The 15,714-nt window shown below is 36.9% G+C and overlaps 1 protein-coding gene across 1 annotated transcript; it reads right to left on the minus strand.

The window, feature by feature from the left end:
* Nucleotides 1–319: 319 nt before the first annotated feature.
* Nucleotides 320–14,795, minus strand: LOC115957887 (3-oxoacyl-[acyl-carrier-protein] synthase, mitochondrial). Its single transcript, XM_031076230.1, has 14 exons — nt 14,494–14,795; nt 13,844–14,073; nt 12,967–13,074; nt 12,797–12,868; nt 12,556–12,642; nt 12,033–12,184; nt 11,800–11,880; nt 11,668–11,701; nt 11,485–11,551; nt 11,319–11,395; nt 3,369–3,429; nt 3,174–3,256; nt 1,570–1,641; nt 320–1,028 (listed from the first exon to the last, which is right to left on the minus strand). Exons 1-14 carry the CDS (start codon nt 14,642–14,644, stop codon nt 864–866), a joined length of 1,440 nt encoding a protein of 479 aa, XP_030932090.1. The 5' UTR covers nt 14,645–14,795; the 3' UTR covers nt 320–863.
* Between the last annotated feature and the right edge of the window lie 919 nt (nt 14,796–15,714).

Consider the following 15,714-nt stretch of genomic DNA (forward strand, 5'->3'; position numbering starts at 1 on the left):
AATCCACGTTTATTATTAAAACAAGCAACATTAATCATTAAAAAACCATGCGACTAAAACTATACATGAATTATCTCTTCAATAGTCACATGGTGCGTTGGAGGAAGATAGCTCTAAAAACTTTTTCCAAAAATAAATTATTGGAACAAAAATATGAAAATACTATCTTCGATGAGAAATATATATGCATATACACAAATAAGAGTACATTGATAATGGTCAAGATTACATCACCAACACGAGTACATTGATAATAGTCAAGAGATATCATCACCAAGACAATATTCAATCGTCACATGGTGTACTGGACGAAGATAGCTTCAAAAACTTTTTCCTAAAATAAATATTGAAACAAAATAGTATCTTCCGTGAGAAGTACATGTGCATATGTATACAAAATAAGAGTAATTGATAATGGTCAAGATTACATCACCAAGACACTACTTCTCAACACAAAGCATGTTTTATAAATGTTATCAAATCCCTCCTTTCTCTTTTAAGTAGGTAATCTTAAATTGCCGGATATTAATGAGGGAACAACAATTTCTTATCTCTGTATAAACCTCGTGGTTATGATACTTTCTCTGCAAACCTACCTGGTCCTTACTACCAAGCTCAACTAATCAACATTTCAAAATTCCAAAAATCGTGACCCTATCTAAAACAGAATATAAAAGGTACTACAACAATATCAAGGAGAGGAAAGGGTAGAGGGGGGATTGGGGGGCTATTCTGTCGTGACCCTATGGTCATTTCCAATAAGCCGTGGCTTTGAAAAGTCATGGATGTACTTGAGAGTTGAGACCAATGAGATTTGCATCTTCAGAAGTCCAGAGAAAAAAAATGCAGCCAACTGATATTGTTTATGGTTCAGAAGTGAACAGCAGTGATGCATTTGTTCCTCCAAAGCCAAATGAGTTTGACAAAACTGCCCTGATTGGCATTTTCTTTGAAGCAGTCAAAGGCATGAAAGCATCATTAAATATGATATCAGGTTTAGTAAGATTAAGTGTTAATGGCGCAACTCCCTGCAATGGAACACAAGCCACTTAGTCATAATTGCAAACTTAGTAAGGCTGATAACTAATTTGCATGTTAAGAAAGCTCAAAGTAATTTCTTTTAAGTTTAAGGTACTTGAGGAAATCTCCACAAATCTTTTCTTTTTCAAGAATATATCTTACCCCATGAATCATTTCATATATTCATGAAAAATCCGGTAAGAAAATGTTTCTATGAAAAAAAAAATGTCTTGCTCCATGCCAATGAGCTTCCTTCTCTCATAATACTTGGTTGGAAGGTGAGGTCTTTAAGTTCAAGGCCCACCAAGTGTGTGTATAACTTACCAACAAAAAAAAAAAAAAAAAAAAAAGCCTTGCTTCTTTCTCAATTCATGCTCGCTAAAAATTGTCGTGTTTCATTATTAATTCATGCTCAAGTAGACCAGCTTAGCATGCTCTTCTCATCATGAGATCTCCAAAAATCTCTATACTATCAATCAGGAATTCATACAATGGATTTAGGGTTTTCATGTCAATTTTCCAAGGAGTAAGGTAATCACAATTACTCACATGGTCTATGGCTAAAACTGCAAAAATTGCTTCAACAGCTCCAGCTGCTCCAAGGAGATGGCCTATAGCACCCTGAAAGTTATTGTAATTACATAAAACCACCAAAAGAACCAGTCAGTAAGAAAACCACGAAATAGCAGATGTATATGTTGTACATTGGTATGCATTTCAACAACAACGGATGATAAATTTTTTTCTCAAAGCAGCATAATACATAGGTGAGGACGTCAAAGCCCACCAAATTTTGAACATGCAACAGAAAATATGTATTGAGACAAAGATTCCTCTAGAAAAATCATCACAGGCTTAAACACAAAATCTTAAAACAAAGCTAGAAACTATAAGAAAAATATTCTTTAATGGACACAAATACTTGTGTAGGACTGAAGGCTTCCTACTTCTATAATCATCTACAAATTATGCCACTCCTCTTTGACCACTGATGATGTTAGGACAAATATGATTCACTTGTTAGGAACATATATTACTATTTTATGTAATTGACTAATCCTTTGACAAAATGCATTTTACTTGTATTTAGGTAAATCTAGGATGTGTTTAATACTTCAAGAAACTGTATTTCAAGAGCAAGTGTTGAAGACATGCAGTAAGTCTGTCCAGGATTCAAGCTAAAAAAGTGTTGTTCATTAAAACTCGACAGCTAACTCGACAGCTAGCTATCCATTGGGCTTAAGAAGCTGTTCCAGCCCCGTGGCTCGACATCTGCTCAACAGCATCTCGATAGACAGGTATCTATCGAGCTTTATGAAAAACAAAATTTCAGTTCTATTTTGACTCCAATCCGGTTTTATGTGTTTGAGTTTTCTTTTCTCACAACCTTAGACATATAAAATGATTATTTTAAGGGCCGTTAAAGTGTTCATAAATTGCACAAGTATTGAGCAAAGTTTGTTCAAGCAAATTGTGACTGGAGACAGAATTTGCCCTAGTTCATCGTTCTTGAAGAAGTTGCTGTATTTGTGCATCGTAGGATTTTATGACCAAGCATCTTTTTTATCTTCATCGTTAGGATGAACTGAAAAACTTTGCAACCAACAACCTTCTCTAGTTAGTGATTGAAGTCAAATACTGGGATCCACGCAATTGGTTAGTCACGTACTTGGGAGTCGTGCATTGAAAGGAGAAATTATCACTACAGAATAAGTCCAATTGGGTATTGAGGTAAATGTTCAACTGTAGGTTGGTATAAGGTACCGGGATTCCTTTACTTGTAACCGCTTGTTGTGATAATAGTGGAATTTCGGGAGTTGGGGCCTGAAAATCACCCAATGGGGTTTTTGCCATGTAGGTTTTCTCCATTTGTAAACAAATCACCGTGTCAAATTTATTTTCCGCTGCATACTTAGTTTATTGGTAATTTGTTTGTGCTACCATGCGTTTGCATGTTAATTAACTTAATTAATTTACTTGGCTAAATTAATTGGTTAATTTATCACAAGGGGTCAATTCGTTTTTTGCCTATTAAATGAGAAGATGAAACTAAGCTTGTGGAGGCCAGCCAACATTCTGAACATAAATCAAGCTAATAAAATGGATGGATATCATGTATAAGTTATCAACCTATTTGAAGTGCCAAAGCTTACCTTCGTGGAGGATAGGGCCAAAGCACCTGATGTTGCATGTTCTGAGAATACATTTTTGATAGCATTGGCTTCTATCGCATCACCTGAATAAGGGATTCAGAGACAGGACCACATGCATTAGTTTGAGCAAATAACATTCTAAGCCAGCTTTATGGAATCAGAATGCAGCAAGTTGTGAAGGTCCATATGATTTACCCAAAAGTGTAGAAGTAGCATGGGCATTTACATAATCCACCTGGTTAGGATGAAGGCCGGACTGCAGGTCATAAAAAAGTGAGCATATTATAACAAACCACAATTATCCTTTAATGCATATTGACATAAAATTTAACTTAATCAGAAGCATTTTGTTGAGGAAACTATTATATCAACCTTACAAAAGAACTATTTAAGGGTCATACTAAGATGGCAAATGAAAAGAGTGAAACAGCAATAAAGTTAATCGCCAAGACAATTTAGCCCTGCACCCATTATGACCATACATCCACCGATTTTTCTGTGATCTCATGTGAAATTGATCACATGAGATTTGGATGGTTAAAAAAATCATTTAAATCATTTGTAGGCATATAACAATTTGTTAGATTTGAATACATATCCACCAATGCAGCTAAACCAAGCATAACCAAAACCTATGAGTTCCCAGTAGAGCAACAATCTGAAATTCCTCTTCTAAATTGGTTGAAAAATACTTGTGGCAAGATGTGGGGCCCAGCAACCTCTGATTAGCTAGAAATTTTTTTTCTTTTCTTTCTCTTTCATCTTTTCCGATCAAGCATGGGAGGTTTTTGTAGTTTTTTATTGAATCCAAACTCTTTCAGTTGGTGATACAGGAAGGGGGCCATTATTTCTCCCTAAGGATTTTTGAACGTGGCAAATTTTTCATGAAATCAATTTTTATGGATAAGAATGCAGCACAATGGCTGATGAAAAATATTTAACACACTTTCGTTGGGGTTAATCCCAAGCAATTTTTTACATTCATGGAAGGGGACATTGCATACACTCTTCAACAGAGTTCCAACTCCTTTGACCACTTCTTATTATTAACTGAACTTAAGATTGGCGGGTCTAGGAGGTCTATTATGTTGGAAAATCTAGTTTTGCATCTCATACAAAACACACAACAGAAGCAACAATCACGAATCTACTTCATTCATGAGAGATAACATGTAACCTTAAATTCTAAAACAAAGAATAGAAAGTGTACCTTGATGCAATGAAATTCAAAACCAAGACTTGAGAATACCTTTAACCTTCATCTCAATTCCACATGGTGCCCAAGAAATGTGGTCTCTCAATCAGTCTTTTTGTACATTGATTCTCAAAAAAAAATCCTTCTTCTCCTTGTAGAGAAAAACAGTTTTCTTTTCTTTTTATCATACGTACATTCTAACTACCTTAGTAATTACTTATTTAATAAATCTTATTAAATAAAAACTGATTATCTAATTGGGTTAGCATTTTGGGCATACCCAATTGGGCTTTAGTTTGTAGCTTGAGATGGGACTAAAGGGAACAAATAAGACACTAGCTCTAATGGGCCTTGGGCTTTTCTGTTAACTCTTGACAAGTCCAAAGTTACCATTAATTATATTCAATACCACTATAAGAATATAATTGCACTCGAGGTCTTATTAATAAATTATATCCCAAGACTTTATTATACATGCAACCCCTTCATTAAAATATTCATAGTAATACAAAGTCGTAAATGTTGACTGCCACTTTGAAGATTACTATATCTTAATCCTTTATATTATTCATCATATATTTATGAAATCCAATTTCATAAATATATACTTTAGTAACTCCTTACTAAAGTGGTTGGGCCTAACACTCTAAATAATCAAACCCATTAAACTTATCTTGAGGAAATATTTTATATCTTCGTTAAGAGATTATGAATTCTATCTTGAGAATATGGGCCCGTTTGGTAACCCTACTCAACACACATTTTTCACATTTCAAATACACTAACACACATTTCAACACACTTTTTCACCAACATATATATCAAAAACATTCAAAATACCTTACTCAAACTTAGTTACCAAACGAGCCCTATATGTTCTATCAACACTAAATGCAACTGCCCAACATACTGAGATTTTGATCATGACTTATAGATCTCACTCTTGATATATCAAAGTAACCTACACCTCATGATCAGGTCCATTATTCTCTCAGAATTTAGAGTTGATATAAATAGAAGTCGTGAGATTTATTATTCATTTGACAGTCGTTAAGAAAATAATAAATCCCACAGCAGTCCAGTTCAATATGTCTTAACTCTTAAAACATATCAACTAGAAGTCTTCACTACCATGATCAAGACAAATCATCTTAGTTGATATGTTATAGTCTTCACAAATGAAATGCCCAATTTCATCACTGACTACGAACTAAAATTCTGAGTTTATAAAAAACTTGTGATTTATATCTTCTAGGACTTTTCACATAAATCACATACTATGCATCTCATTGACTAAAATAATGTCCCGTTAGTTCATTAATAAATAGTCTCAAAATTAAACAATTTAATTATTTATAACATGCCAATAAATTGGATTTTAGGGCATAAACCCTAACATGTTATTATCCCGGGAGGCCAAGCAAAACATGGTTGGAGGTTTTTCAGGCTTAAATTAAGAAAGATGATAGAACCTAACCAATATGTTATGGGTGGTTCAGGCCATTGGAAATTTACTACTCAGCCAAATTCTGAGATTCAAACCTCTGATTATTAGAGATAGGAATCAATCACAGTAGTTGGGTATCACAAATAAGGGGAATACTCGATCAGGTGATGAAAGGGTGGTGAAGCCAATTGCAGAACATTCACAGGTGGTGCCGAGTGCAATTCTTGTAGGCAACCCATGTCTAAGAGCCGTAGGAGGGGGAGACGTGGGACCTCAGTGCCTTGATGTGGATGCTAAATTAGGGGAGACAATCTCGGTAGGCAATAAAAAGAGATTTCCATTAAGGTTCAGTTTGAATTCAAATGAATCAGTGACATAGGACAAGGGGGAACAACAAAATCCTTTTTTTTTTTTTTTAGATAACGTAAAAATATTATTAATAAAAGTGCCATACTGAGTACATTGGGGATGTACTATAGGGGCACAAACTGCGAATCACAGCTCTATTTATCAACTCCATTTTGGTTTCTTGAAGATAGACAAGACAACATTTGGCCCCCATTTCCTAATCAAATTTCTAACCCAGATCCTTTTATCCTGCTCATTCATGATTCAACCCTCTAACATTCCAAGAAATAATCTTCAAACTCATTGATGAGACACAACAGCCCACTCCATACCTGCACTCCTTAATTTCTTTGAACCATACTCAACATTCAAAGACAACAATAAATTTTTCAACTCCCGGTGACCTTTTTGCCCCGACTTGACCAACTTCGTCTAATCACCTATCACATGTTGCTATTTTTTTTTTAATTTTTTTCTGGCCTCTATAGCTAACAACAATCCTGTAATTTGCTCCTTAAAACCTTCCAATGAAGTTCCCTTCGATTTCTTAAAAGCCTTTATCCGATTGGTTATCCATTGTGAAAGCTGATTGTTATCAACAATCTCCTTACACCCAAGCTCCTTCATAGGACTAGATTCCAAATCCAAAGGACCTCTAGTGGCCAAAGGTACCACAACTAATGGCTCGCCACCTCTCTCCCAAGTCATCAACCTTTCATCAAACTCCCAAATCTCATCCTCTAACCTAGGAACCACAAACATGGAATCTACTAGCCCATCACCCTCCTTTGCCCAACTAACCCTCTACCCTTCATTAATAACAGAACTAATACCGGGTACAGACTTTCCCTCCATGCCTGAGCAAACCCACATGCATTCTAGAGACCGATATAGTGACAAAGGGAGCACTAACTGCCATCCGTCCATCACGCAGTTGTAGCATCCATTCTTTGGAGTTACCCCAAGACTTTCCAAGTCTCCAACCAATTCCCTAATTGTGGACCAAGATTGATGAACCCCCTCAAGATTAGAATCCTCATTAGTAGTGGCCGATACTTCCGAACCCACAAAATCCTCATCCTCATCTTCCGTCGCCACCTGAGATGTCAAAGTCACCATCACCGACCCTATCGGAGCACTAGAAGCCTATACCGGTTCAAGTGATGGCTAGGCCACCACCACTGGCAAGACCGACATGGTGAAGGACCGAGTATGCCGAATCCAGCTTCTCTGATCACCAAAACCATCATCACATGTCACTTCCGACACCATTATGAAGGAAACCGTGGCCAAAGGCACCAACGGCACCATCCCCAACCCTATCACCGACCCTATCAGAGCACTAGAAGCCGATATCAGTTCGAGGGATGCTTGAGCCACCACCACTGGCAAGATCGGCATGGTGGATGGCTGGGTATGTCGAATCAGGCTTATTTGACCACCAACACCAACATCGCCTACCACTTCCACCACTGCTATGGGGGAAATTGTGACCAAGGGCACCATCGCAAGCTACCCCGACGTTGTAGGCGAGACCACCGAGCTCACGGGTTGCTCCGTAGCTGTCGAACCACTTGTATTTGAGCTCAGGTCAAAGTGGCACTTCAAGTTAGATGATTCCAGAACAATTTGCCCGTAAAAGAAGGCCCAAAGTTTGCTTGAGCATGTTTGGAACAGTTGCCAGCCTCAAAGACACTTGGGCTTGACAAACACCGGCCCAAGTATGTTTGTTTACCGGCCAAAATGGCCAAATGGCCATAATTTTCTAAGTATATAGTTAGTAGACCCGGTTCCCAAACTATATTATTTACTAGCATCTCGAGTCTATGAGACTCGATTTTTATGGTCTAATCACATCCTATGTGGCATATTTTTCCACTTGGCGACCACATGAAAATCGAGTCTCTAAGACTCGATTTACAACCCTTATAAACAACAGATCAGAGACCAGAACATACCAGAGAAGAACCCAGGAAAAAAAAAAACAAGAAACAGAAAGAGAGAAGAACCCAGGTGGCAGGGCGGTGCGCAACCCAGACCAGGCGGCGACCAACCCAGGCAGCGCGCAACCCAGGCAACGCGCAACCCAGGCGGCGCGCGATCTGGGCCGCGCGAGACCCAGGCCGCGCGTAACCCAGGCAGCACGCGGCCTGGGTCGCGCACCACCCAGATCACGCGCTGCCTGGGTCAGTCGCCGCACACCGCGCTGCCTAGCCTGGGTCGCCGCCTGGCTTGGGTCACGCATGGTGCGCACTGCCTGGCCTAAGTCTCTCCCTCTGATATGCATTTCTTAAATTTTTTTTTGGGTATTTCGGCTTCTCTGATCTGATCTAAGTCTCTCCCTCTGATCTGGATTTCTCTGATCTGATCTGAGTCTCTCCCTTTAATCTGGATTTCTTAAATTGTTTTTTGGATATTTCGGCTTGTACGAAACTTAGAATTTTTTGAAATTTTTTTTGGTTTATAAATCGAGCCTTAGAGACTCGATTTCCACGTAGGAAACAAATGGCACATCAGACCATAAAAATCGAGTCTTTGAGACTCGATTTATGGGCCAAAATCGAGTCTCATAAACTCGAGATGCTAGTAAATGATAAAGTTTGGAAACTAGGTCTACTAACTATATAGTTAGGATTTTATGGCCATTTGGCCATTTTGGCCTTGTTTACCGCCCAAAAGAGTTACTTGGGCTTTCTAATCGAAGGGGCCCAGCCCCACTTTTATATTTTGAAAAACAATTCTCTCCTGTGCTACCCATTTGCCAGCTTGCTCACCACGCTTAGGGTCCGTTTGGTTGGAGGAGTAAAAGTGGAAGAATAGAAAATAATGGGAAGAAGGAAAAGTAGGAGAATAGAAAATATTTTAATTTTTCTCCTTTTTGTTTGGTTGAGAGTGGAAAAGTGGAATAATGGAAAAAATGAGTTTGTATAAATTTACGTATATATTCTTATTAAAAAAATATGCCCAATTAAAACCAAAAAAAGGGATAAACAATAAATAAATAAAAAAATCAATCACCTAAATTTATTAAAAAATAAAAATCATGTCTAAAAAAAAAATCTAAACAAAAACCAAAAAAAAACAAAAACCAAAAAACACAAAACAAAGCAAAAAAAAAAAAGAATATGAGCATAGACTTGTAGGAAGCCTGCCAAAAAAAAAAAAAAGATGAAGGAAGAAGAGACAACGTGTAGGAGGAAAAAAGAAAAAAGGAAGAGCAACGTGGACAAGCCCATGTGCAATTGCACGTGGGCATTTTTGTCCAAAAATGATGTTCAATTTTTCTCTTCAATTTTCTCTCCATTTTAGAGAGAAAACTTTTTGATGGGCCCAGAAAGAAAATACCTGAGTCCCACAATTTATTTTCCTTCCTTCCCTCCCAACCAAATACACTCCAAAAAGTTTTTCTTCCTATTTTCTCTCCAATGTTATACAATCCACCATATTCCACCTCCAAACAAACACACCCTTAGAGCGATCCCAAGATACCCGCCTCTTACCATTCTCATTCACATCCACAATCAGCCCTTTCCCTAACCAAAGTGACTTCCTAATATCACGCACCTTTACAAATTCAAAAGTTTTTGAATTCGAATAAAACTTCGATGGAAATCTGAGATTATTTCCTTCCAGGATTTTCGCCTCAGTATTATTCTCCCAGCCTGAGCTTTGAAAACTACTACTTGTGTGCAAGATTTGACTCTTGGAGGCTCCGCTATTTTCTCCACGACTCTATTCTTATCCTTTTCTCTAATGAAAGACTGTTGAGCGTGCTTCAAACTTGCTAGCACTGGAGATTTTACAGTTTCAACAAAGGACTGGGAAGAACGAAACTCTGAGAATTACTTAGACTTGTATGGTACAAATTTCAAGCCACCCAACGCATATTGGGAAGGTTCTAACATTCTTTTTAATTCAATCCCAAAGGCCCTCCAACCTTATTGTAACTTTCCGGCAAGGATAATGATAGATCTCCGCAACACGCCTACTTTAAGCTCAGTCACTAATAAGTACTAACCAAATGAGTTGGACTGTCGTTGCAATGTGTAGGCAGTATCTCCTACCCTGAGCGTGAAAAACTGCTTGGGATTGACCCCAATGAAGGTGTGTTCCAGGTTTAGCATTAACCAAAGTGCTGCACTCTTGCCCATAAAAACTAATTGCATGTAGTATTTTCCCCGTTCGAAAATCTTAAGGGAGAAAAAATTCCCCCCCCCCCCCTTCTTCCTCAGCCACCAACTGAAACAGCTTAGATTCAATAAAAAAAAAAACTTCAGAAACCACCCATACCAATCCAAAGAATTAAACAAAAACAATATTTCTGATTAATTTGAGGTAGTCGGGCCTCCAAAAAAAATCTATTTCTACCACATATCTCCTAATCTATGAGACTTGAGTCTAAAAAATAACATAAATTACCATGCAACCGAACAACAAAATCTGATTTAGAACACCAGGGGCAAATTTGGTATAGCTTGGGTTTTGATGAATTAGGGTTAGGTTTTGGTATGGAATAGGCTAGAAAATAATAGGGATTATAGGGTTTCCAAAGGGGACAAGAATTAATAGGGTTTGGGAATGAAAACAAAGGTGAAAATCAAGATTTGGGCCGTTGTGAACAATAATGTGAACAGTAACCGTGAATAGTAAAATTAAAGAAGATAGATCAATTCTAAGAATCACACCTAGACTTCCTAAGCATCTCACCTTGGATTCCTTGGCATCACACCTCGGAGAAGGTTGCACCACACAAACCTTAAAGAAAGCTTCATAACTATTAAATTCTGAAAACATTCATCACTCACCAACTCAATAGAAAGTACTACCAACTCTTTAATTTTCTTCTTTGTTTTCTTCTCTTCTTTGTTTGCTTTGTGCTTTTCATGCAGAAAGTAGCCTTTTGAATATACATCTTTCTTACTTATCATAAAAAAATATCCACTAAAAGTCTACAACACCCTAGATATGTGCTGCCACCACAAAAGAGTACCAAAATAAAAATAGAATTGGTTGATCAGGTCCAACATATATTGATCTACATATATCATTTGCACAATTAGCTAATGATAATATATGCATATACAAGAATACACATGCATGCCAATAGTAAGTGTACATTACATAAAAGGTTCAATGCAATCAATTAGATTGTTACCTGACTTAAGGCACGCTTCATGGCCAAAATAGCACCTCTTCCATCAGTATGTGGTTGAGTAATATGATATGCATCACCTAAACTACATTATAATCTTCAGAAACCAATAATCCACAAAAACATTATAATGAGAAATCTAATAGTTATTATGTCCATGATAAACGACCTGACATCCCATAGCCACGAATCTCTGCATAGATTTTTGCACCTCTATTTTTTGCATGCTCAAGTTCCTTCACAAAGAAAAAAGAAAAATACCAATCCAAATGAAAAACAGTGAAAACCACTCAATAAGGATAGGAAAGGGGAAAAAAATCTAAATTTTCAAAAAAGAGATGTTTCAACTCACTTCCAACACCAAGACTCCAGAGCCTTCTCCTATCCTGAGTTCAATGTAAAATTTAGACAGCATAATGAAAGCATATCAAAACAGAAAAAAATATAAATTTGAAAAATAGGGAAGCCATGAGAATATGCTTACACAAACCCATCTCGGCCACAATCAAAAGGTCTTGAAGCTTCTTGTGGAGCAGAATTGTACTTGGTTGTCAAAGCCCTTGACCTAGACTTGACAAGAAATGTTTTTCTAAATAAAAAAAAGTAATAACACCCCCCTCCCCAAAAAAAAAAAAAAGACTAAAACTAACTGCCTTAGCAGACTTTGTTGCAGTACATAGGCCCTAGATAAGGCACAAAATTCAATGCACTAATTACCTGCAAAATCCCGCTATTGATAAAGCATCAATGCTAGACTCTGTGCCTCCAGCCAACATAACATCAGAATCTCCAAATTGAATCATCCTAGCAGCATCGCCAATCGAATGTGCCCCAGTGGCACATGCTGTCACTGCAGCATGGTTTGGTCCCTATATACAGAAACAAGACCAGACCAGACAATAATATCTTTTATTGAAAAAATAAGAATGAATGAGTCCTCCAAATTACAGAGTATCATTGGTTAGAGTAACTGAAAATGGGGAAGCGTTCATGAGCTTATTGAGGACAATGAGCTCTACCACCTTTTTGTGCAGAAGAACTTGCCAACTCATCATTCTAATGGTTGGGGAGATAAAGCCCCAACCAGGGAGTTGTGATCCATGCATCAATTTGCCACATGAGGTTGTAGTTCCATGACTGGCCCTTTGTCCTCAAAAGCTCACACAAACATGGACACAACTCCCCCTTCCCCCAATTTTGTAAAAAAGATATTTTTCCATGATTAAAGTTATCTACGCACCTGAAATCCATATTTCATGCTCACATGACCAGATGCCATGTTAATTAATATCCGTGGGATGAAAAATGGACTAAGCCGACGAAGGCGCTGCATTAAGGGGGGAAAAATACATATAGAGTTAATCGTTTATGAAGCTATCAGGATGGTTCCAGGCTACAGTTATGACCATCAGGAGAAACTAATAACCATGAAACATGTTCTAAGAGCTGGTAAATATTAGAACAGTGTAGGACAAACAAACCTTCTCACAAATCATTTGTGCTGCATCCAATATGTCAGTGATGCTTCCAATTCCCCCACCAATGGAGACTCCCTGGTGTTCTTCAAGTTTTAAAAAAAACAAAAAAAAGCATATAACCATGGTATGGAAAAAAAAATGTCACGTATTATTCACATATGAAGAATATTTACCGTTCTTTCCTTCTGTTCCTGCTCAGAGGGCACCCATTTTGCATCTTTTAGAGCTTCATCAGCAGCGCACAGTGCATAGCCTATAAATCTTGCAATTGATCGATGCTCCTGAGAATTATCATTGTGATCAACTTGAAGAGATAAAAAAATAGAATATATATAAATGAATTAGAAATTACAGCATGAATAGATGAACAGTAAGAAGAAAATAATAAGTGCAGTACTATTCTTTATAACCTAACCAAAGTCATCCACCATCAATGTTAGACACTAGAGACTGGTTAAAAGAAATAGAGCAGAGCAGAATATATCCAACCTGACAACTGAAAGTAAAATCATGCAAGATATCAACCAAATCCCTTTTCTTGTCAATGGAGCTCCCTCATTTTTTTCAAACAAACTACCCATTTTCAAGTTCAACCCCAAATGATTGACAAGGTTAAAATGATTTTCTTGTGGTAAAGCAGTGGTTTTTACCCATCTTCAATCCATCCAGAAGTAATTCGTACTTCAGCTGCACTCAATATGTACTCACTCATATTGTCACCCTCAAAGTCTTTTGCTAACAGATATAAAGACTTTAGCACAACCGATATCCCACAGTTCCTCTTTTCATCTAAATATCACACACATATCTCAAATCATCAAAACCATACCTTTTCATAGGTTACACAATGTAAAATTCAGATTCCAACCAAACAAATTGATTCCCTAGTTACCACACCACTATAATTCAGATTCCAACCAAACAAATTGATTCCCTAGTTACCACACCCACTATAAAGCTTAAGAACCAAATTATACAAAAAACTAAAAAGCAACTCAAAGGCAAAGCAAGCACTGAGCCTCAATGCAATATATTAGAGGAGAAATTTACCTTAGAATTAAGCCACAAATCCTGATTGAATTCACCCGGATTAGTTCCACAAGGTACAATTGCTGCAACCTTCGATGTCAACTGATCAAAAGTATGCAACTGGGTCTCCCTGTCAAAGGAATTCATCTTGATATCTTCAGGTGTTATTGCTCTTATCCCACATCCCCCCTCTATTAGACTCTTCCACGTAGTCTCCACTCCACAGCCAAGTGGAGTCACCATGCCTAAACCTTAAAATTTTTTTAAAAAAAAAGTACTTTAACAATAAAATTTAATACCGAAACACAGCTAATCTAACAATGGAGATTGTAGTAGGAAATGACGATAGCAAGTACTGGCCAGAGACAGAGAGACAATACAATAATCACTTACAAATTAACACTAAAAATGCAATAACCACTTCAAAATCAACAGTAGAAATTAAAAACAAAACAAAACCAAAAAAAAAAAAAACCCAACAAAATTGAAGCTTGAAGGCTATATATAGTTCAGATGTATCTATGTATTTGTATCTATGCATATGCAAAATACACGCATAACCAACACACACGCATATATATACAGTCAAATTACACGCTTCAAGCTCTAATCTTTAATGGGTTTCTGCATTTGTGTGTGTCTGTCTGTGAGAGAGAGAGAGAGAGAGTTACCGGTAACAACTACTCTTCGAGAATGAACTACAGGAGGGGAATCAAAAGCTCCGAAACCAGGAGAAGAAGAAGAAGAAGAAGATATGCGACGACTGAAATGGAAACGAGAGGGAACTACAAGTTTACGCCAAGGAAAAGGAGGGCCTGCCATGGCTTCCAAGACCCTTCTGAATTTTTGCTTTTTTGTTTTGGGTTTTTAATTTTAGCAGTACATACTGTTTTTTCGTTTCGTTTAAGGCTGATATGAGAGTGGGTACGGGACTGCGATAGACTGCGAAACTGCGATTTCAATTTTCCTTCAATTGCGTGGTCGAATTAGCTCAATTGGTCACGTTTTTAACGGTTATATAAAAGAGTCCAAATCTCTATACAACTTTTCCCTTGCTCTACTAATAAAAACTTGTCACGTGTTCACCTAATTAATTAAATACTATCATTATTGACTTATTAATACTACCATTATTAATTAATTAGAAAAACACATAACAAGTTTTTATTGGTAGAGTATAGAATGGAGTAGGAAAAGTAGAACAAAAGATTTGGATTCATATAAAAGATATGTGGTTCAAACTCCGCTTACACCAAAAACTAATTAGTATTTTGATTTGATGATAAAGAACTATTATTAAGAGTGAACGTATACGTTGAAACTCTCTCTCAAAAAAAAATTTCTTTTAGTTGTCTCATCTTAGCTCTCAACTGTCTCTACACAATAAGTGGTGACATTTTTTTTTTAAGACTTTATAGAATGGTTTTTTTTTTAGCGCAAAAATACCATTTTTCATCCTTGCATTTTGAGTCATTATGGTCAATTTGATTTTACATTTTATAGGATAGTAATTTTACGCTTTATGTCAAAAAAAAAATCTACGCTTTGGTACTCGAACAAGAGTAATTTTTTAGTACTTTCGGAGTACAAATAATGGTACTCCTTCCTCTCACATTAATGGTGGAGTTCACTCATTAAATTCATGGTAAAATCTACTCTGAATGTGAGAAAATGAAACATCATTCTCCGTGTTTCAAAAATACCTAAGAATTTTCCCTCAAATAAGGGATCTATGTTCAAGTTTGATATATTTAAACTTTGGATGTCTCAGCTGGATTCAATTGGAGATGCCAGTTGAGCCAGAAGGCTATTGTCAAGCAATCAATATCTTGAACTCAGTGACAACTCTAAGAAATTTTTCTAGGCTAATCATTAAAAAATTTAAATTATAC

Source organism: Quercus lobata, chromosome 8 (genome assembly GCF_001633185.2).
Source record: "Quercus lobata isolate SW786 chromosome 8, ValleyOak3.0 Primary Assembly, whole genome shotgun sequence".
Lineage (NCBI taxonomy): Eukaryota > Viridiplantae > Streptophyta > Magnoliopsida > Fagales > Fagaceae > Quercus > Quercus lobata.